General features: G+C 43.2%; 1 protein-coding gene across 2 annotated transcripts in view; it reads left to right on the top strand.

The window, feature by feature from the left end:
• The window catches only part of TMC7 (transmembrane channel like 7), a 54,799-nt gene that overhangs the window by 7,187 nt on the left and 26,718 nt on the right, over positions 1-20,894 (top strand). For both annotated transcript variants that reach the window (XM_067011743.1, XM_059038025.2), the window contains exons 2-6: positions 7,623-7,866; positions 8,736-8,884; positions 10,796-10,963; positions 14,515-14,597; positions 20,622-20,767. In XM_067011743.1, coding sequence (XP_066867844.1) covers positions 7,623-7,866; positions 8,736-8,884; positions 10,796-10,963; positions 14,515-14,597; positions 20,622-20,767 — 790 coding nt within the window. The remainder of the gene's footprint in view (positions 1-7,622; positions 7,867-8,735; positions 8,885-10,795; positions 10,964-14,514; positions 14,598-20,621; positions 20,768-20,894) is intronic.

The raw sequence follows: 20,894 nt of genomic DNA, 5'->3' as shown, positions 1-20,894 counted from the left end.
CAAACTACAGCCCATGGGCCAAACCACATATTTTTATAAAGTTTCATTAGGAAACAGTCATGCATTATGGCTGCTTTCCTACGTCAATGGCAGGTTGAATAGTTGTGACAGAGACCGTGTGGTAAATAGTATTTACTATCTGGCTGTTTACAGAAAAGGTTTCCTGCCCTCTTTTCTAAGCGCTTGACATACAATAGCCGTCTAATAGCCTTAGGATGGCTGTGCGAGGTGGGAACTGCTACCCCTATTTTACAGGTGGGAAAACTGAGGCACAGAATGGTCAAGAAACTTGCCAGGTCACACGGGTAGCAAGTGGAGCCGGGGTTAGGATCCAGGCAGCGGGCTTTGGAGCCAGTGCTCTTAACCACGTGTCATGTCACCTCCTCAGACAGACAGAGTCACAGTAACAGCTCCATGGACAGTCCACCGGATGCTCTACTGGCTTAGAAACCAGGAGACCTGCATTCTGGGCTCAGCATGGATCTGATTGCTCAGTTAGTCACTGCTCCTGACGGCTGTTTGCTTGTCTGGTCATAAGGCCTTGGGACCCAGTCATTCCCCAGGCCCCACCCAGGTGCCAGGTGGTGTGACTCATGCAGGTCCCCCCAGCCCTGCAATTCTGAAGTCTGGCAAATGGAGGAGGCTCCCAAGGCCCTGGCTCCTCCCCTCTCAGACTAGGTTCTGGGTTCCTGTGAAAAAGGCCCCTCTGTGTTGTCCAGTACAGTAGCCACTAGCCACACGTGGCTGTAAGATGTAAATTGAATGAAGTCTGATAAAATTAAAAATTCATTTCCTTAGTCTTACCAGCCACATCTCAGTAACCCAGTAGCCACAAGTGGCTAGTGGTCACCATGTTAAATAGTACAATTGTAGAACATTTCCATCACTGCAGGATGGTGCCACTTGACACATGATGCCCTGCCATGGGCTGTAGCCATGCCGACCTGTGTAGCTCAAGGACAGAAGTTGCCACGTGGCTGCCCAGAGAGATCCTGTTAAATCTGAGTCAGATTGTTCTCTGCTGAGAACCCCCCTTGGTTCCCGCCTTACCCAAGTAAGGTAACAACATGGCCCACAGGCCCCATGTGGCCTGGCCTATTTCTCCCCGACCTCCTACCCCATTACTCTCTTCCCTACTGACTCTCCTTCAGCCACACTGGCCTTCTTGTTCCTCGAACTGACTAGGCACAGTTCTGCCTCAGGGCCTTTGCACTTGCTCTTCTCTGTCTCTACCTTGCTCATCTCTATCTTCTGTTGGATGCTCTTCCTCCAGATAACCATGTGGCTCTTTCCCTCCCTCCCTTCAGGCTTTGCTCTAATACACCCCTGCTTTATTTTTCTCCAGGCATCTATCACCATTTGAAATATATTATTCTTACTTGTCTATTGTCTGTCTCCTCCAGAGGCAGGGGGAGTTTGTGTGTCATATTCAAGGCTGTGTCCCAGTCCTAGAGCAGTACATGGCACGTAGCAGTTCCTCAGTAAATCTTTTCAAGTGAATGAATGAATGAATGGATGGGTGGTTGGGTGGTCCTGCCAGGAGTAGGGCCTTGATGAGTCCCTGGCCTCAGAGGTTTTTGAGCACTTGGTAGAAATGTCATAGAAGCTTTAACCAGATCCCCTGCACTGTAAGATCCTTGGTTAAGACCCTTTGGCGGCTGTGAGCACAAATTATTCAGGTGCCCCAGCTCCAGTTAGCATCCAAAATCAAAGCAATGTCACACACATAGACATGAGTGGAAAGAAGTCTAAGAAGCTCTGAAATCGATGTCTACTTTGTCTTATTGGTAACATCAAACTGGGTATACATGCATGTAGAGTCTAATAGGGCTGGCTTGTGTAAAGTACCTGAAATAGAAAGGCTGTGATATACAGTCAACATCCCAATCAATATTTTTTTGCCAGCTTTTTCAATTGTGAAATAAAAAGTCACCCCTAAAGAAAAGAATAATGTTAAATGCTTAAATTCCTTACATCTTCTTCTCATTTTTTTGGTGCCCCTCTTTTGCTGGTGTGCTAAACATATACTTTGGTCTACCTGGTGGGTGAGCCAATGTTGCCTGTATCCTCAGCACCAAATTCATTTATTCACAATTCATTCATGCATGCATTCATTCATTTAACAGGTTTTTATTAAGCCTCCAGCATGTGTCAGGCTCTGTCTTAGAGCCTGAGGACTCAGTGGTGAAGGAGAGAGATGGGGTTCCTTTCCTCATGGAGGTCACAGTCTAATGGGGGAGGGAGATGGTCAGAGTCAATATGCAGGTAAACACATAGGGAGGAGGATGGGATAATGACAGGGCTACTGTGGGCTGGGCACTTGGGAGATAAGTGCTGGTTGGAGGAGGGGAGGGAAGACTCTTCGAGGCAGAGGCAGGAAGCAAGTCTGCAAACCTTCATTGTCTCCAGAGCCCCCGCCCCCCCCCGCCCAGAGTCCCGCACAGAGAGGGACTCCATGCAAGGTATCAAACAGAACTAATTCCCACAGCAGCTGGCCAGTTGCCTGGACCAGATGACCCAGAAGGTCCCTTCTTCCCCAGAGTTTCCATGATTCTGTGAGTGGGAAGAAAAACCCTGAAGTGAAGCCAGCGCCAAATACGGTCAGGCTAGGTTCTCGTCTTGGCAAGCTCTTGAGGGAGGCTGGTGGCGGTTTTGGTGCCGTTTAGATCACCGTTGACCTGTGCCCACATTCTGGGAATGTTTGTGCTCGTTGGTAGGATTTGGTGTCCTGTGGAAAGAGCTGCCAAGAAAGTTGGGACCTAAGGATGCTCTCCAGATGTGCCCGCCTCTGCGCATTCATCCATCCATTCATTCATTCTCCAGATGGAGAGGTTTCTGAGAGCAAGACAATGCTCCAAGCCTCAGAGAGACTAACTTTGTCCTTAACCTGGAAGAACAGCAGATGCCAGAAAAAGTAGTTACCCCTGCCCCAGTCCCCATTTCTCCTGTAATAATTACCCAGTCATCCTCCCACCTAAGTAACCTCCTGCTTGCTGAAATCTGACTCCAGTGGCCAACAGATTCTAGGCCTTCCTAGATGGAGGCAGCCCAGTATCTGAGACATGCTCCCGTCTCCCGTGCAAATGGTCATCAAGCAGCCTACACACCACAGGCCTAAATGATCAACTCAGGAGAACATCAGACAGTAACTCCAATGAGCCATTCTTATCGTCTCAGGATGAGAAAACCAAGGCTGGGAGAGGTGATGCCACCTGCCTTTCTAAGAATCGGTAGAACCAGGAGTCTGTCTTGACATCAAAGCCTTGGGCAAGCCACCATCCCTCCAGGCCTCAGGTTCCCCGTTGAAAAGCCAGGGCAGCAAAGCCTTCCCTGAAGGTTGGCGTGAGAAATTCGGTGGTGTCATGCTTTGAAAAGTGTGTGGTCCTATATGCGAAGGGTTGGAGGTGTACCAGCTGTACAAATAATGATGCTTGTGTTCAAGGGTATAGTTGTGATTTTTTTTTTTTTTTTTAACTTGAAGATGGAGAACTTCCCAAGGATGTCTGAAAAGGAAAAAGCATTCCTCTTCAGTGATGGCCATTTTGAAAATAGAGTTTTCCATCAGAGACTGTTGCTGGGAAATGTGAATAGGGTGTATCCTTCCTGTGGTGTGGCTGCAAGAACAATCCGATGATTAGTTTGTGTGGCATTTTATTGTTTACAAAGCACTTGCAAATCCATGGCCCACCCGAGTGGTCTCATAGTAAAGACTACAGCTTTGGCATTTGACAGACCTGTGATAGGTTCCTAGTTCCAGCACTTCTTAGCTGTGTGGGTGGGCAAAGCACCTAACCTCTCCGAGCCTCACTTTCTTCGTCTGTAAAATGGGATAATTCTGTTCAATGAGTAGCTCAGAGAATTGAGTGTGGTGATACATATCGCGTACTTCAAATAGCCTGGCACAAGGTAAGTGCTCACAAATTCCCAGCCAGTATTATTTATGTTGGTACATTTGTCCTCATGATCACGCTGCTGAGGTCATGGTATTATATCCCCCATTCCTGAGATGAGAAACATGTGACTCAGGGGCGGTCTTTGTTTCTCCTGGGGTGGCCTGGCTAGTGGGTGACAAGCCAGCCCGTTGCCAGCTCCAGCCCTGGGTCCCTGACCCCGCAGTTGCTGAATATTCAGTGGCTCAGTGCTGCTCCATATTCAAAGGCCTTTGTTCTGGTTAATAACAGCCCTTTGTTGCTGGCCAGAGGGAGGATCCTCGGGCTTTGAGCCTCTAGCCTTCAGCCTCCACCCCAACCCGGGACCCCCATGTTTGCTTAGGGAGCAAACTAATGGAAGTGCGTCATGCCCTCAGTGGGGGCTGGGGCCCGGAGTAAAGGTTGAGCTGGATTTGCCGGCTTGCACTTGGTGACCGGCAGGGCTCCAGACGCATGTCCGTGTCATCAGCAGTGGGACAGCTGTTCTGCTATGTGAACTTGCCCATCAGAGAGGCAAGATTACAGTTCTGCACCGTCAGACTCCAGCTCGGATCAAGGCCTTGGCTGGTCCTCTCCGCCCAGCGCTCCCTCTCCTTTAGCTATAAGTACACTTACAGAGCCGACTGCGTGCAGGGCTGTGCTCCGTGTTTCTGCCTGCATGATCGCCTTTGATTCTCACAAGCTGGCACTCCTGTGATGGATCTCGTCCTTAGGCCTGAAGCCTACAGAGTGATCCTTTGAAACGTGGTCAGATCACGACATGCTTTGGCCCATAGCCCCGCGTGGCTGCCCGTCTGCCACATTGAAGGGTCATAGCACAGCCCACAGTCTGACCTGGTTTGTCCTGGCCACCTCCCTGATCCCTGCTTTCCATTCTTCCTGTCCCAGCTCCCTATTGTTGCTTAGTAGATTGCTCCAAATGTGATGGCTGAAGCCGTTTTATAGTTTCTGCTGATTCTGTGCATCAGGAAATGAGCAGGCTACAGAGGAGACAGTTTGCTCAGCTCTGTGCCCTATCTGCTGGGTCTGAGCATCCAGTGGCCTTTTCATGCCCATGATGGGGCCTGGCGAGGGTGACCAGGGTGGCTGGGGACCGGCTGCAGTGGCCTGTTGGGGTCATAAGCCGGAACCTTGATTCTTACTGTCAGCCAGTTCCTTGGTCATCCTCCTTGGAGCCTTGGGACCTCTTTCTCTCCACGTGGTTGTGTCAGCAGCATCGATGGACTTCTAACACAGCAGCCCCAGGGTCCCAAAAGCGCAAAGTAGAAGCTTCCTGGCCCTTTTAAGGCTTGGATCTAGAACTGGCAGAGTATCAGTTCTCTCGCGACCTTTGGTTAAAAACAAGTCATGGGTCCAGCCCGGATTCAAGGGGAGGAGACCGCAGAGGGCTGGTGTGGCTCTTTGGGGGCCACCAACAAAAGAGCCTTCGAGGCTCCCATTCATTCACTCTTCCCCACCCATCTAGGCCTCCATGCTCTTCTTCAGCCATGCTGTGCATGCCCCTGCCTCAGGACCTTTGCACTTGCTGTTTCTGTCTCCCAGGATGCCCTTCCCCAAATATCCACAGGGCTCACACACCCCCTCTGTTTAGCCTCAGTGCCATGTGAGTAGGGTGTTTACTTTGTTCACTGTGGTATCCCTAGCTCCAGATCTGACACATGGTAGGTATATTTGGTGAATGAATGAGTTTTTGAGATGAGGAAACTGAAGCTCAGAGAGGTTAAGTAATTTCTCCAAATACACACAGCTAGTAATCGACAGACCCCAGATTCAAACCCAAGTAAGCTTTGCTGCCTGGAGGGGTAATTGCTTAGGTTATCACAGCTGCCTCCTACCTCCTCCTTCCATGTCCTGTCTCCACTCAGGAAGGTCTTCCCAAACTAAAATCGGATCAGGTATAAAATCCATCTTGAGGGCTTCCCTGGTGGCGCAGTGGTTGAGAGTCCGCCTGCTGATGCAGGGGACACGGGTTCGTGCCCCGGTCCGGGAAGATCCCACATGCCGCAGAGCGGCTGGGCCCTGAGCCATGGCTGCTGAGCCTGCGCGTCCCGAGCTTGTGCACCGCAACGGGAGAGGCCACAACAGTGAGAGTCCCACGTACCACAAGGAAAAAAAAAGTTTAAAATCCATCTTGAAAGTGGCATTCATTCCTCACCTTCAACAGAAAGCTCTCCTTCCTTGGACCTCTGCACAAGGCACAGCAAAACTTGTCCTCTAGCTGTGTGGTCTGATGTAGCAGAGTGAATATTCCTTTTTTTTATTTTTATTTTTATTGAAGTATAGTTGATAGAGATTCTTGAGTAGGCAGACCTGGCTCTGTTTCCAATCCCCGCCCCCCCCCAGGCTCTCTAAGCACAGGGAAATTACGAATGTCATCCACTCATCCATCTATCCAGTAAGTATTTATTGAACTGCTCTGAGCCAGGGATGCTGCTTGGTCCTGGGTTGCAATGGTGAGGAAACCTTCACAGTCCCTGCCCTCCGAGAACTTACAGTCCACTGGGTAAGACAGACATACTCACATGGTCACACAAAGAAATATAAGGTTATAGATTGTGATAACTGCTGTGAAGGACTTACTGTGTGTGGGAAAATGTGTAACAAGACACCTACAATAGGGCAGTGAGGCAGGGTTGGTTTCCTTGAGGAAGTGGCATTCGAGTAGGAGCTAAGAAGTTCACTCCAGGCAGAGGGAACAGCATACGCAAAGGCTCTGAAGAGGAGGGAACACAGGCCCATTTTAGTATATGAAGGATCCCAAGAAAGGTAGGTTGGAGGTCAGAGAGCCTGAGGAGCTGGAGAGGCGGGCAGGAGTCAGATCATGCAGGGCTTTGAGGGTTTGGGCAAGGGGTTGGAGAACCCATGAATGACTTTATTTTCTCATCTGTAAAATGGGGATGATAATAGTACCTACGTCAGTATGTGTGAGCATCTGTGGTCAGTTGGGTAACAGCTGGCTGTAGGCTGGCCTGGGATGGTCTCGGTTGGGGTGATCATCCCTGCTCTACCTGATCTCATCCTCCAGCAGGTTAGCTCGGGCTTGTTCACAAGGCAGCAGCTGGTGTCCAAAGAACAGCAGAAGCTGGCAAGGCCTCCTGAGGCTAGGCTTAGAACTGGCACAGCATCCCTTCTGTTGCATTCTGTTGGTCCAAGCAGATCATAAGGCCAGCCCACATCCCATGAGTGGTCATGAAGCTCTTAACATAGTGCCTGGTACAAAGGAAGTGCTCCATAAACGCCATTATTATTATTGTTGTTGATGATGATGTTATCGCTATGCATTTGCAAAGCAGTTTATGCTTTTCAGAGCTTTATCCCATACAGTGGATACCCTACACTGTGTGAGGATAGGTGGGGCAAATGTCACTAGCCCCATTTGCCAAATGAAAAACAGAGATTAGATTACTCAAAGCCACATGCCTAGCAAGTGGCTGCAGCCAGACACTAGAATGCAGGTATCACGTAACTTAAAACACATCTGCTGAAAGTGAACCCTTTTGCATATGATTTCATTGTCCTGAGCACCGTCCTGGTAAATAAAATAATTAAGATACAAATACTTTTGTCAGTGGCCCAGGCTCCTGACAGTGAGGTTTAGTTAGGGTCTCTGAGATCCAAGTCTCCTACATAAGTTTTGGTTTTTGGTTGCCAAGTTCACTGGGGTGAATTGTGGTTTTCTTCTTTCTTACCCAGAGAGCCTCTCTTTGGACTCCAGTTGCTTTTCTTCTCCACCTGTGAATTTCCTTCAAGAATTGCCAAGTTACCGGTCTATTGCTCGTAAGAGGATGACCATCCTTTCCCGGGACAAGCAAAGTGGCACTTTGCTGAAGCCAACAGACTCTTACAGCTCCCAGTTGGAGGGAGAAATCACTGAAAACCTTGACAACTTATCCATTCGGAAATACGCACTGAACATCTCTGAGAAGCGGAGACTAAGGTTTGTCCAGCAGCCATCTGGAAGGCATATGATGTATGTTTTGGGAAGAAGTGCTTTTTATGCATGGAATGCATTTCCTGAAGAGTTCACATAATTAAAATTTATTACTTAGGATAGTAAGCTGCTGTGACAAAATACCCATACAGGTAAAATCTCAGTGTATTAGAAGTTTATTTCTTGCTCATATAAAAGTCCTGGTTGAGGTCAAGGGGGGACTTTGCAGTCACTCAGGGACCTAGGCTCCTTCCATCTTGTGGCTCTGCAACCCCCAAAGCCTCATCGTTGTCTGTAGTCACTCTGTTCCCCTTCCCCCCAGCACCTGCCAACCATTAATCTACTCTCCGTCTCTATAGATTTGCCATTCTGGACATTTCATATACATGGAATCATGTGACATGTGACCTTTTGTGTCTGACTTCTTTCACTTAATATCATGTTTTCAAGGTTCATGTAAGTTGTAGACTGTATCAGTACTTCCTTCCTTTTAAGGGCTGAATAATATTCTACTGTGTGAATATAACACAGTTTGTTTATCCATTTATCCTTTGATGGAGATTTGGGTTGTTGACACATATTAGCTATTGTGATTAATGCTGCATTGAACATTTGTGTACGAGTTTTTGTTTGAGACCCTGTTTTCAATTCTTTTGGAGTATCTACCTAGGAGTGGAATTGCCAGGTCATATGATAATTCTGCGTTTAACTTTCTGAGGAACTGCTGAACTTTTTCCTAGTGGCCACACCATTTTACATTCCCACCAGGAGTGTATGAGGGCTCCAGGTTTTCCACATCCTCTTGGCTGGGGTTTTATTTGGTGCTGAGGTTGATGACACTGCATTGTCGTTGTCATGCTTGTTTTTCAATGCAGGGACATTCAGGAGACCCAAATGAAGTACTTATCTGAGTGGGACCAGTGGAAGCGGCATAGCAGCAAGTCTTGGGAGAGGTTCATAGAGAAGGCTTGCGAGATGACAACCCACCTGGAGCTGTGGCGGGAGGACATTCGCAGCATAGAAGGTACCACACCCCACACTGCACGTGCCCCTCCGTAGAAGTCTCCTGTGCCTGAGGAAAGTACAGCTTTGTTTTCACCCACCCCCAGCTGAAACGTAGCATTTCCTTCCGTGATGAATGCGAGCAACTAGCCACAGTTAGGATTAATAGAGCCCGTGTCTTCATCACCAGGAACATCACAGATGTCTTCCTGTCCCTTCCAGTTGTTGTAGTCTGGAAATAGCATCTATGCTCATCATGACTTTGAAATTACAGCAATTTAGTAATTTAATCATTATTTGGTGGAAGGTTTGTTTTCTATTTGAAAAATCAATGAATGTAATTCACTACCTCAACAGAATAAAGGAAAAAAATTATATGATTAACCCAACAGACACAGAAAAAGCATTGGTAAAATTCAGTTCTCATTCTCAGCAAATAAGAAACAGATGGGAGCTTTCTTTTTTTTTGCCGCACTGTGTGGCTTATGGGATCTTTGTTCCCCAACCAGGGATTGAACCCAGGTCACCACAATGTGAAAGACCTACGTCCTAACCACTGGACCGCCAGGGAATTCCCAGGAGCCTTCTTTTTTTTTTTTTTTTTTTTTGTGTGTTACGCGGGCCTCTCACTGTTGTGGCCTCTCTCGTTGCGGAGCACAGGCTCCGGACGCTCAGGCTCAGCGGCCATGGCTCACGGGCCCAGCCACTCCATGGCATGTGGGATCTTCCCGGACCGGGGCACGAACCCACATCCCCTGCATCTGCAGGCGGATTCTCAACCACTGCACCACCAGGGAAGCCCCCCAGGAGCTTTCTTAATCTGGCAAAAAGTGTCTATAAACATTCTATAGCACACATCATACTTAATGGTGAAATATTGAAAGCTTTTCTTCTAAGATTGCAAATGAGGAAAAGGCTTCTAATTACCACAGATTCTATTCAACATTGTCCTGGAAGTCCTAGCCAATGTACAATGATGGGGGAAAAAAGGGTCAGCAACCAGAAAGGAAGAAATAAGTTGTCTCTTTTTTTTTGCAGATGACATGATTTATTTGTAGAAAACAAAAAAGACAAACTATTAGAATTCAGGTAAATTTGGCAAGGTTGCTACATATAAGATCTATATATAAAACCAACTGTATTTCTATATACCAGCAACAAACATTAAAAAAATAAGTTATACAGTAGTATCATTGCACCTAGGAATACAGCTAAAGAACTATGTGAAATAATTCTGCACAGAAAACTATAAAATATTGTTGAGAGAAATTAAAGAACCTAAATATACCATGTTCATGGATCAGAGACTCAATATTGTAAAGATGTCACTTGTTCTCAAACTGACCTATATATTCCATGTAATCCCAGTCAGAATCTCAGCATATTTTGCACACGCGTGCATGTGTGAAAATGAATATGCTGATTCTAAAATTTATATAGAAATGCAGAGTACCAAGGATGCCTGAGGAAGAAGAAAGCCTAAAGACTTAGAGCACCATATATCAAGTATTATTGTATCTGCAATAATGAGACAGTTCTGGTATTGGTACAGAGATAGACAAATAGACACATAGAACAGAGAGAGAATTCAGAAACAGGTCCATAAATATATAGTCAGTTACAAAAGCACTACTGCAATTAACTAGGGAAAGGATAGCCTTTTCAATAAATGGTGCTGAGTCAATTAGCTATTCCTATGAGAAGTATATTGAGCCCTCTCTCACACCATCTCAAATTAATGATTTAAGAGTGATTGTAGATTTACATGTGAAAGTTTAAACTTAATAATTTCAAGTAGAGCCTTGAAATTATTCTTCTTTCCTCCCCCACTAAGATCCTTCAATTTCAGTTCAGCCCTCTGTGGCTGATTGAACCTACAGTGGGTACTGGATCAATAGTCCTGGTCAGTGATGTCTGGATTTCTTTTTTCCAGGGAAATTTGGCACTGGAATTCAGTCCTACTTCTCCTTCTTACGGTTTCTGGTATTGCTGAATTTGGTGATATTTCTGATTATCTTTATGCTGGTTTTGCTCCCAGTCTTGCTCACCAGATACAAGATTACCAACAGCAGCTTTGTGCTCATTCCATCCAAAGGCGCGGGTGAGTGTAAGGCCTGGTTTGCCATGAGGAGGGTTCTTTTCATTGTGTACCTAGCTACAATGCTTCTTTCTCTAGCAATCTTTATAATCTAAGTCTTGGGTGACTGTATTAGTCAGGATAGGCTAGGTTATGCTGCAGAAACAAATGACCCCATAGCTCAGCACCCAGTAACCACAAAGGTTTCTTGCTCTCACTGTATGTCCATCACTGTTTGGTGGTGGTTTTGTTCCATGTTGTCTTCACTCTGGAGCCCAAGCTGAGGGAGCAGCCTCTCTCTGCACCATTGACAGTCACGATGTCCAAAGGAAAAAGAGCCATGGCAAACATGTGCTGGCTTCTAATGCTTCTGCCTGGGGATGACACACATCCTTTTTGCCACATATTACTAGCCAGTGCAAGTCACTTGCCACTCCTGGGTTCAGCAAGGCATTTGGGAGAAGCAATGGAGGGTGGGGAAGTGGACTATTTAGTAAACATAATACAGTCGACTCCAGTGACTTTATTTCAAGCTTTTATTTCGAGGCTTTTATCTCTGATAATGGTGATGCTCAGGCTGCTGATTATTAAACATCAGTTGTCTGCCAGATGCTATGACAGGTAATGGACCTGTGTTTTCTTACGGAATTCTCAGCATAAGTCAGGTCTGGGCATCCTGTTTCTTCAAATGGGGATAATTTCTGTCATTCCAGAGATGTTTATTTACCACCCTCTAGTACCAGGCTCTGTGCTAGGAGCTGGAAGTGGAAACCTGCTTCTATCACATGACTCCTTTCCCCAGAAGAACGCCCCTTCTGCAGTCACTTCTGTGGCCCTATACATTCCTCCTCATCATATTTGTTTTTGTTTTAATTCTATTACACTTAAAAATCAAATAAGAATAATGTGGAAACGCTGACTTTGAGTGCCTACTGCATGCCCGATGCTGCATTCTCATTTTCTAATATGTCCATTTCACAGATAAATATCTCCTGCTGCTGTGTGAAAACTCTGGGTTCAGTTTCAAGGCCCAGCTCTGTTAGTTGATTAGATTTTGTGAGCCTCATTTTCCTTATCCGTAGAATGAAGGTGATGACTTAACTAGTGAGACAATTGTTTCATTATTCAAATAATGTTGTACTACACTATTTAATACTTAGCTCATTAAAAGATAATAAATACTTATTATTTAAAGTATAAATAATTGAAAACAATAATATAAATTCTATATTATTTAAGACAGAAAACTTAAGTATTAGTAATGATTAAGCAATACTCATAATTTTAAAATGAATATTAAATAAGATAATACAGTGCTTTGCCCATGGAAAGTGCTCAATAAATGCAGCTTATTTTTTTTTTTTTAGTATTATTTCTTTCTAGAAGAACTGAATGCTATTCTGTCTCACTAGACACCAGTGCCTGTTCAGTTCTCCCTTTAGCCGTGAGCAGGGCCTTGGGTGGAGGGAGGCCACACTCTTGGAGGAAATGAAGCTGGACTCTGAGCGTGGACACCACGCATCTCTTCCTTTTCCTCATTATTTCCTCTGACTGTGTCATCCTCCTGTGCATGCTTTTTTTTTTTGACTTACCTAGTAAACTTTGTCCCTTAAGGTAAGGGTCAGAAGTCCCTTTCTTCCTCTTCTCACTTCCCTTCTCCATTCCTTCAACAAGTGTTTATTGAGCACCTGCTGTGTGCTGGGCCCTGAGTGAGGCCCTGGGGCTACAGCAGGGACCACCACAGGGTACTGCACTATAGCAGAGGATGGGCGTTAGGAAGGGACCACACGAAGAGGTATATAAGCTATGAATTTGCCTCTGGGGGAGGGGAAAGGATAAGGTGCTGAGAGGTCAGACACCAGGACACTGGAGGCTGAGGGGTCCCCCAAGCCCTCTGTGAAGGCAGGGATATGTAAGGCGAACCCAGGAGGACAAGGAGAAGGCAGCTGTTGGAGAGTGCGGGGAAGCTTCTTCATGCAGAGGAACAGAATCTGCAAAGGTTCAGAGCTGGGAATAACTCAGCATATTAGAGAAATGAAGCCAGGTGTGGCTGGTGGACACATTTCCTGGAAAGGGCCAGATAGTCAATATTTTAGGCTTGGCAGACCATATGGTCTCTGTTGCAACTATTCAGTACTGCCGTTGTGGCACAAAAGTGACCACGGAGAAACGTCCCAAATGGGCATAGCTGTGTTCCGATAACACGGTATTAACAAAAAAAGGCAGCTGGCCAGATTTGGCACAAGGGCCAGAGTTTGCTGACCTCTAGGCTTGAGGACAGTGAGTGAGGAGCAGAGTGGCAGCTGTCTCTTTCCATCTTCCTGACTCTGTTCCAAATAGTGACTGTCTTCCACCTCTTTGCCTCTAATACTGTGTTCATACAACCATTTGAGCACCTTATATACACCTAACTCTTTTCTACCACTTGATGGTGAGCTTTTCAAAGGCAGGAACTATTTCTTACTCATCATTTTATCTCCAGCATGTACCTGGTGCATAGTAATTAAGAAGTGTTTGTTGAATGAATAAATGAACACACACGTTAGAATTATAAAATGGAAGAGCTGGAATTGACCTTGGAGGAACTGGTTCAGCTCTCTTATTTTAACAAAGAGAAAACTAAGGTCCAGAGAAGGGGTAGTATATTGGATTATTTTCCCCAGTTTGTCACTCCCCTATAATTGTAACTTTGCAAAGCTTCCCACTGTGAGCAGAGAATACTTTCTGCCCCCATTGATACTGCTCTTAGCCATGTGACTTCTTTTGTCTAGTGGAATATTAGTTTGAAATGGCTTTATGTGGTTGGCCGGCCTTATGAGAAGAACCATGAGGAGAACACCCGCCCCAGGTAGCCATTGCCTCTCCAGTCTGGCCCCAGAGTGAAATCATGTAGAGCAGACCTCAGCCCAACTGGGAGCCTGGTGTCCATCGTGGCTTAGCCTGAGTCAGCAGAGTGAACTCAAACTAGATCCGTGAAGGAGAAAGTAAATGTTTGGAGGTTAAATCATTTGAGACTTTAAGGTTGTTACACAGCAATAGCTGACTGATATAAAGGAAGTGAATTAGTTGTTCAAGCATAATGTAGTGTCACTAAAATTGCTGTTCAAAAAATTTCTTGGTCAATTATATGTAGGTAAATATATGTTTTTTTTAAGTGAAACTGCTTGTTAATTTACACACATGTAGAGATCTTTTAAAACTGGATGCGCTTAAAATGGAATAATAATTATATCGACCACATCTTCCAAAACATGTGCAAACATGAACCCCAAAACGTAAAATACCAATACAGTCAGAAAGCCTGTGCTGTTAGTAGACCCATATATGAAACGTATAGAAAAAACATATATCCCCAGGTATTTAGAGAATAGTGAAAGGGGAAAATGGTACTGTAGTTGGTGCACTGGCATTTAGATTGCAAATAGAAAATCACAGATTCACAAACGTATCCATATATAATTGTATATGACATCTAAATGTATATACATATACATGCATATATACACAAATTATGATAGACAAGTTATAGAGACTGAAGCTATTTCCACTGATGTTTTTGTTTTTGTTTTTTACAGATATTCAATGCACAGTGTATCCAATAAGTAGTTCTGGACTCATTTACTTTTACAGTTATATCATAGACTTGCTTTCTGGCACTGTAAGTATTTAACATAATTCTGGATTTGGACCCTCAGTACTGAAATAGGTTAATTTAAAGAGCAGGTTCCTGAATGTCTGCAGTGAGAATCAAAAACGAGTGTTGACACAAGTACCAGTGAAAGAAACAGGATTTGCAGTGACCTTATCGGCAAGGATAGTGTTCATTCACCCCCTGCTAAGATATACAGGAAATGTATTTTGTCATTTTCAGCCCTTGGCCTTTTCCTGATTCCTGCCACCTTCGGATTGACCTGCGACAAGATCTGAGTTCCCCTGTAGAAAGAAGTTTCAGTGAAAATAAACCCAGATAGAGTTTATTTAACTTCTCTGACATTGAAAGACCTTAACATATTGTGATCCTAGACCACCTGGATGAAAGCTGTGACTCCTCTTCCCAGCAATTACACACGCAGGTGTGCGTGGTACACACGTGCATACATGCCCTTACATGTGCACATGCACACACAGCACTTGTGCACACACGTACGCAGTCCCTGAAATACCTTAAAAGTCTATTAATCCCAGGTTAACCCTGCTGCTCTAAAGTAGAATTAATCTCATCCTTCCTGCAGTCGTTCCAAAAGTTTTTAATTCTTCTTTGTTCTAAAAAATGTTTTTGTGTGTGTGCTTTCATTTTTGTTTATCCTACTGTTTTTCAGCAAATAAGATTGCAGCTATGAAAAGTGGCTGTCTCTGCCTTCTAGACTAGGGTTTCTCAACCTTGGACCTGACACTCCTTTGCTGTGGGCCTGTCCTGTGCACTGGAGGGTGTTTACAGCATCCCTGGCCTCCATCCACTAGATGCCAGTAGCAGCCCCACTGCTGTGACAAGCAAACATGTCTCCAGACATGCCAGATGTTTCCTGGGGAACAAAATTATCCCAGGTTGAGAACCCCCTCCTTTAGATGTTTTAAAAATATAAGTATATAAAAATATCTTTCTGAAAGTTACTGGTATTAAAATGCCATCCACTGAACATTTCTGAATCAATAAATAGAAAGTTTCGAATTTTTCCACAGCACTTGGTTCTGAAAAAGTGGATTTTACATCTCTGATCTCATGTTTTCCTCAGAACAACTGAGAGGAATCGTCAGGTAGGAGTTAAAATGTCCACTATACAAATGAGAAAACTGAAGCTTGCAAACTACGCAAGGAGAAAAGAAAGTCAGTGACTCACCCAAGGTCACATGCTAGTGAGATCAAATCCCAGAACTGCTGTTAGCCCCATTTCTTTAAGTCACATCCCATGAGAGAAGTTCCTCGTTGTAGATCACCACACACCATGATCTTCTTCGTATAGGAAAGATTTCACAGGAGACTTAGATGCACTTGATCATAAATGTTCAATAAACTATGCATGATAAAAAACAGCCCTGCCCCAAAGAATGAATTTTCTACAGTGATAAAAATGTTCTGGATCTGTGCTGTGAAATTCGACAGCCACTAACTCTTAAGCACTTGAAATGTGGCTAATGTGACCAAGAAACTGAATTTAATTTAATTTTATTGTTGTTAATTTCAATTTATTTGTTTTCAATATGTTTTTAAAACCATTCTACATGCATTACAGAATGGCCATCTTGTACATTCCCTGTAATATCACTGTTCTCACCCATGCAAGCAAGTAGCAGCCTTACACATATTTTTCATGTGTTTTTAAACACTGCTGTTCATGTTTATAGAATGAACAGAACAGCCACTCGCTGAACAGGGTTTTCTATGTAGCAAGCAAATACCACTTCAACATATTTTTTACAAGTGTTTTTAAACATTTCTATGTGTATTACAAAATAACTGTCACATCCATTCATGGAAATAGCAGTGTTCTGTTCTCCATGTGGGTTGCAAGTCTGTAGCAGTCTTCCAAACTTCTCTCTCACACTGAATTTTTAAAACTTTTCTACACACATTACAGAATCGACATCCCATGCATTGACTAAAATAAAAGTATTCTGAACATATTGAGCAAGTAGCACTTTTACAACCATCTTTTTTCCTGTTTTAAAAATCTTCACTAATGCATTATAGTATGCGTATCACATTTATTCACTGAAAAACGGTTCTCAGCATAGCAAGTAAGTAGCATTCTTACATCTTTTACATGTGTGTTTTTTTTTAATGGAGATATGATTGACATAGAACACTGTATACATTTGAGGATGTACATGTTGGTTTGATACCTTTATATATTGTAATATGATTACTACAGTAGTTTTAGCTAATAACCTTTATCATGTCACATATACATTTTAATTATAGGCCCAAGAGGGAGCTGGCCAGAGAGATTAAGCAGTGGCTTGTCTTTGCTGAAAACAATTGAGGCAAGCTCATGATCATATCAGAGAAATAATTTTCCAGGCCCAGTGGACCTTTGTCCTCTAATGTAACTTTATTTATTTATTTTTTTTGCGGTACGCGGGCCTCTCACTGTTGTGGTCTCTCCCGTTGCGGAGCACAGGCTCCAGATGCGCAGGCTCAGCGGCCATAGCTCACGGGCCCAGCCGCTCCGCGGCATGTGGGACCTTCCTGGACCGCGGCACGAACGCGCGTCCCCTGCATCGGCAGGCGGACTCTCAACCACTGCGCCACCAGGGAAGCCCTGTAACTTTATTTTGTGGGAGAGATTGATGACAGTCCTGACACCAACCTGGGGCGATAAAAACAGGTTTTGTACAGTTGGGCAAGTTTTATGGCCTGTGTGCCCCAGCTTGAGGAGAGTTAAAGAAAAGATGGAGTCTTCTGTTTCTACATCTTTGTTTTTCTATTAAAAATTTACTTAAGTACTCAATACATGGTTATCATAAAAATATAAGACTTACAGAGTAAAAAGTAAAATTACCTCTTCCCAGAGACCACCAATCCTTTAACACCATGGTTCATATCTTTCTCAACCTTTCTCATGCACTTATATGGGCTTCTTAATATTTTATAGTATGGATTTTTCATGATCTAGCCAGTCCCCTATTGATGATCATTCATATTGCTTCCATTTTCCCCTTTCTAAACAATACTGTAGTGAACATCTAGGTACTACTTATACTATTTCTGTTCTCTGTGTATATTTTCTTCCTCACTCTCCTAGAATGTTCTGTCCTTGCTATTCAAGGAGGAGTTTGAGGTGTTTGGTTATTCCCACCATAAGAAGTCACGGACTTTTCTCTGCTGTATTTTCACATAGGGCACCTTTGGGTTTTAGGGGTTTTTGTTTTGTTTTGTTTTTTTCTCTGGTAATAGCTTTATTGAGGTACAATTCACATATCATACAATTCATCCATTTAAAATGTACAATTCACTGGTTTTTAGTATATTCACAAAGTTATACAGCCATTACCACAATCAATTTTAGAACATTTTCATCACCTCAAAAAGAAACCCTGTACCCTTTATCACCTACCAATTCCTCTAATCAGTGCTAAGCAACCGTTAATCTACTTTGTGTCTCATGAATGCTTATTCATGACATTTTCATGTAAGTGGAATCATTTAATCCATGATCTTTTGTCTGTAGCTTCTTTCACTTGGCATGTTTTTTAACGTTCATCCATGTTGGAGCATCTATCCGTCTTTGATTCCTTGTGTGGCCAAATAAGATTACATTCTGTGGATATACCGCATTTTGTTTATACATTCATTATGGACATTTGGGTTGTTTTCACCTTTTGGCTGTTATGAATAATGCTGCTAAGAACATTCGTGTTCAAGATTTTGTGTGGATATATCTTTTCACTTCTTTGGGGAGCGGAAATCACTGGGTCAGATGGTAACCAGATGTTTAACTTTTTGAAGAACTGCCAGACTTTTCCAAAGTGGCTGTACCACTTACATTCTCACCAGCAGTGCATAAGGTTTCCGATGTCTCCACATCCTTGTCAGCGCTTGCTATTTCCTGACTTTTTTATTATAGCCACCCTAGTTTGTGTGCAGTGGAATTTCTTTGTGGTTTTGTCATTTGCATTTCTCTACTGACTAATGATGTTGATCATCTTTTCATGCGTTTATTGGCCTTTTGTATATCTTCTTTGAATAAATGTCTGTTTGGATCCTTTTTACATTTTTAATTGGATTATCAGTCTTTTCTTTTTAGTTTATTTAATTTATTTTTTAAATTTTTGGCTGTGTTGGGTCTTCATTGCTGTGTGCAGGCTTTCTCTAGTTGCGGCCAGCGAGGGCTACTCTTCATTGTGGTGCACTGGCTTCTCATTGTGGTGGCTTCTCTTGTTGTGGAGCATGGGCTCCAGGCACACGGGCTTCAGTAGTAGTGGCTCGCGGGCTCTAGAGCGCAGTCTCAGTAGTTGTGGTGCACGGGCTTAGTTGCTCTGCATTATATGGGACCTTCCTGGACCAGGGCTCGAACCCGTGTCCCCTGCATTGGCAGGCAGATTCTTAACCACTGTACCACCAGGGAAGCCCTATCTATCTTTTTATTGTTGAGTTATGAGGGGTTTTTTAAAAATATTCTAGATACAAGTACTTTATAACGTATATGATTTACACGTATTTCTCCCATTGTCTGGATTGTCTTTTCACTTTCTTGATAATGTCCTTTGAAGCACAAAAGTTTTTAATTTTTATGAAGTCCAATTTATTTTTTGTTTTATTGCTTGTGCTTTTGGTGTCATATCTAAGCATTCGTTGCCAAATCCAAAGTCATGCAAATTTAACTCTCTTTCCTATTCTAAGAGTTTTATAGTTTTAGCTCTTACGTTTAGGCCTTTGATCCATTTTAAGTTAAAATTTTTAAAAGGTTTAAGGTAGGGGCGCAACTTTATTTTATTTTTTGCATGTGGCTATCTAGTTGTCTCAGCACCATTTCTTGAAAAGACTCTTTTTTCCCCTTATCAAAAATCAGTTGACCATAGATGTATGGGTTCATTTTTGGACTGAATTCTATTCCATAGATCTATATGTCTATTCTTATGCTAGTACCACACTGTCTTGATTACTGTTGTTTTGTAGTAAGTTTTGAAATTAGGATGTGTGAGTCCTACAACTTTGTTTGTTTTCTTCAAGATTATTTCGGCTATTCTGAGACCCTTGCAATTCCATATGAATATTAGGATTATCTTATCATTTACTACAAAGCAGCCAGTCGGGATTCTGATAGGGATGTGTTGATTCTGTGGATCAGTTTGGGGAGTGTTGCCCTGGATCTCCTGATCCATGAACAGGGGATCTTTTTCCATTATTTAGATCTTCTTTAATTTTTTAAACATGTTTTATAGTTTTAAGAATATAAGATTTATATACTTATACTTCATTTTTAAAATCTGTTCCTAATTATGTTATTATTTTTGCTGTTATTGCACATGGAATTCTTTCCTTAATTTCATTTTTGGATTGTACCCCTGTGTATTTTTAATGCTCAGGCTTTATCTGTGCTTTATTCCCCAAACTCTAATTGAGCACCCCATATATCTCTGGATTTCTTTTTCTTTTTTTTAAATTGGTCTAAATTATTTTTTAAATTAATTAATTTTTTAAAATTGAAGTATAGTTGATTTACAGTGTTGTGTTAATTACTGCTGTAGAGCAAAGTGATTCAGATATATATACACACACATATATGCACCCTTTTTTAATATTCTTTTCCATTATGGTTTTTCATAGGATGTTGAATATAGTTCTCTGTGCTATATAGTAGGACCTTGTTGTTTATCTATTCTATATGTAATAACCCAACCTTCTACTCCATCCCTCTCCCAACCTGCTCCTTGACAACCACCAGTCTGTTCTCTATGTCCACGATTCTATTTCTGTTTCATAAATAGGTTCATTTGTGTCATATTTTAGATGTCACATATGTGATATCATATGGTATTTATCTTTCTCTGTCTGACTTCACTTAGCATGATAATCTCTAGTTGTATCCATGTTGCTGCAAATCTGGAATTTTTCCAGTCTCTGGGGAATTCAGGGATAAACAGTGACACTGCAATGTGAGTTTCTTGAGGCAGAGACTGGTTTCCTGGTTCCCTGCAGTCAACTCACTAATCTGACCTCATGCCCTTGGCTTTGTTTCAGGGTTTCCTGGAGGGTACCTGCCTCTTTTATGGACATTACACCATTGATGGGGTGAAATTTCAGAACTTCATCTATGATCTGCCTCTGGCTTATGTGTTAAGCACAGTTGCCTACCTGGCCCTGAGCCTTCTTTGGATAGTGAAAAGGTAAAGTTTATCTTGTCATTGTGTTCTCTTTGAATTATTCTTGATGGCTGGAGTCTTGTGGAGGTCCGTGGACTCCGAGAGCCATTGCCCAAAGGATGAGCAGAGTGCAGAGCTGAGCTTTGTGGAA

Source organism: Kogia breviceps, chromosome 14, assembly GCF_026419965.1.
Source record: "Kogia breviceps isolate mKogBre1 chromosome 14, mKogBre1 haplotype 1, whole genome shotgun sequence".
In the NCBI taxonomy this organism is placed as follows: domain Eukaryota; kingdom Metazoa; phylum Chordata; class Mammalia; order Artiodactyla; family Physeteridae; genus Kogia; species Kogia breviceps.
Note: the sequence above shows the minus strand (reverse complement) of the source record. Positions and strands in the feature narration are given on the sequence as shown.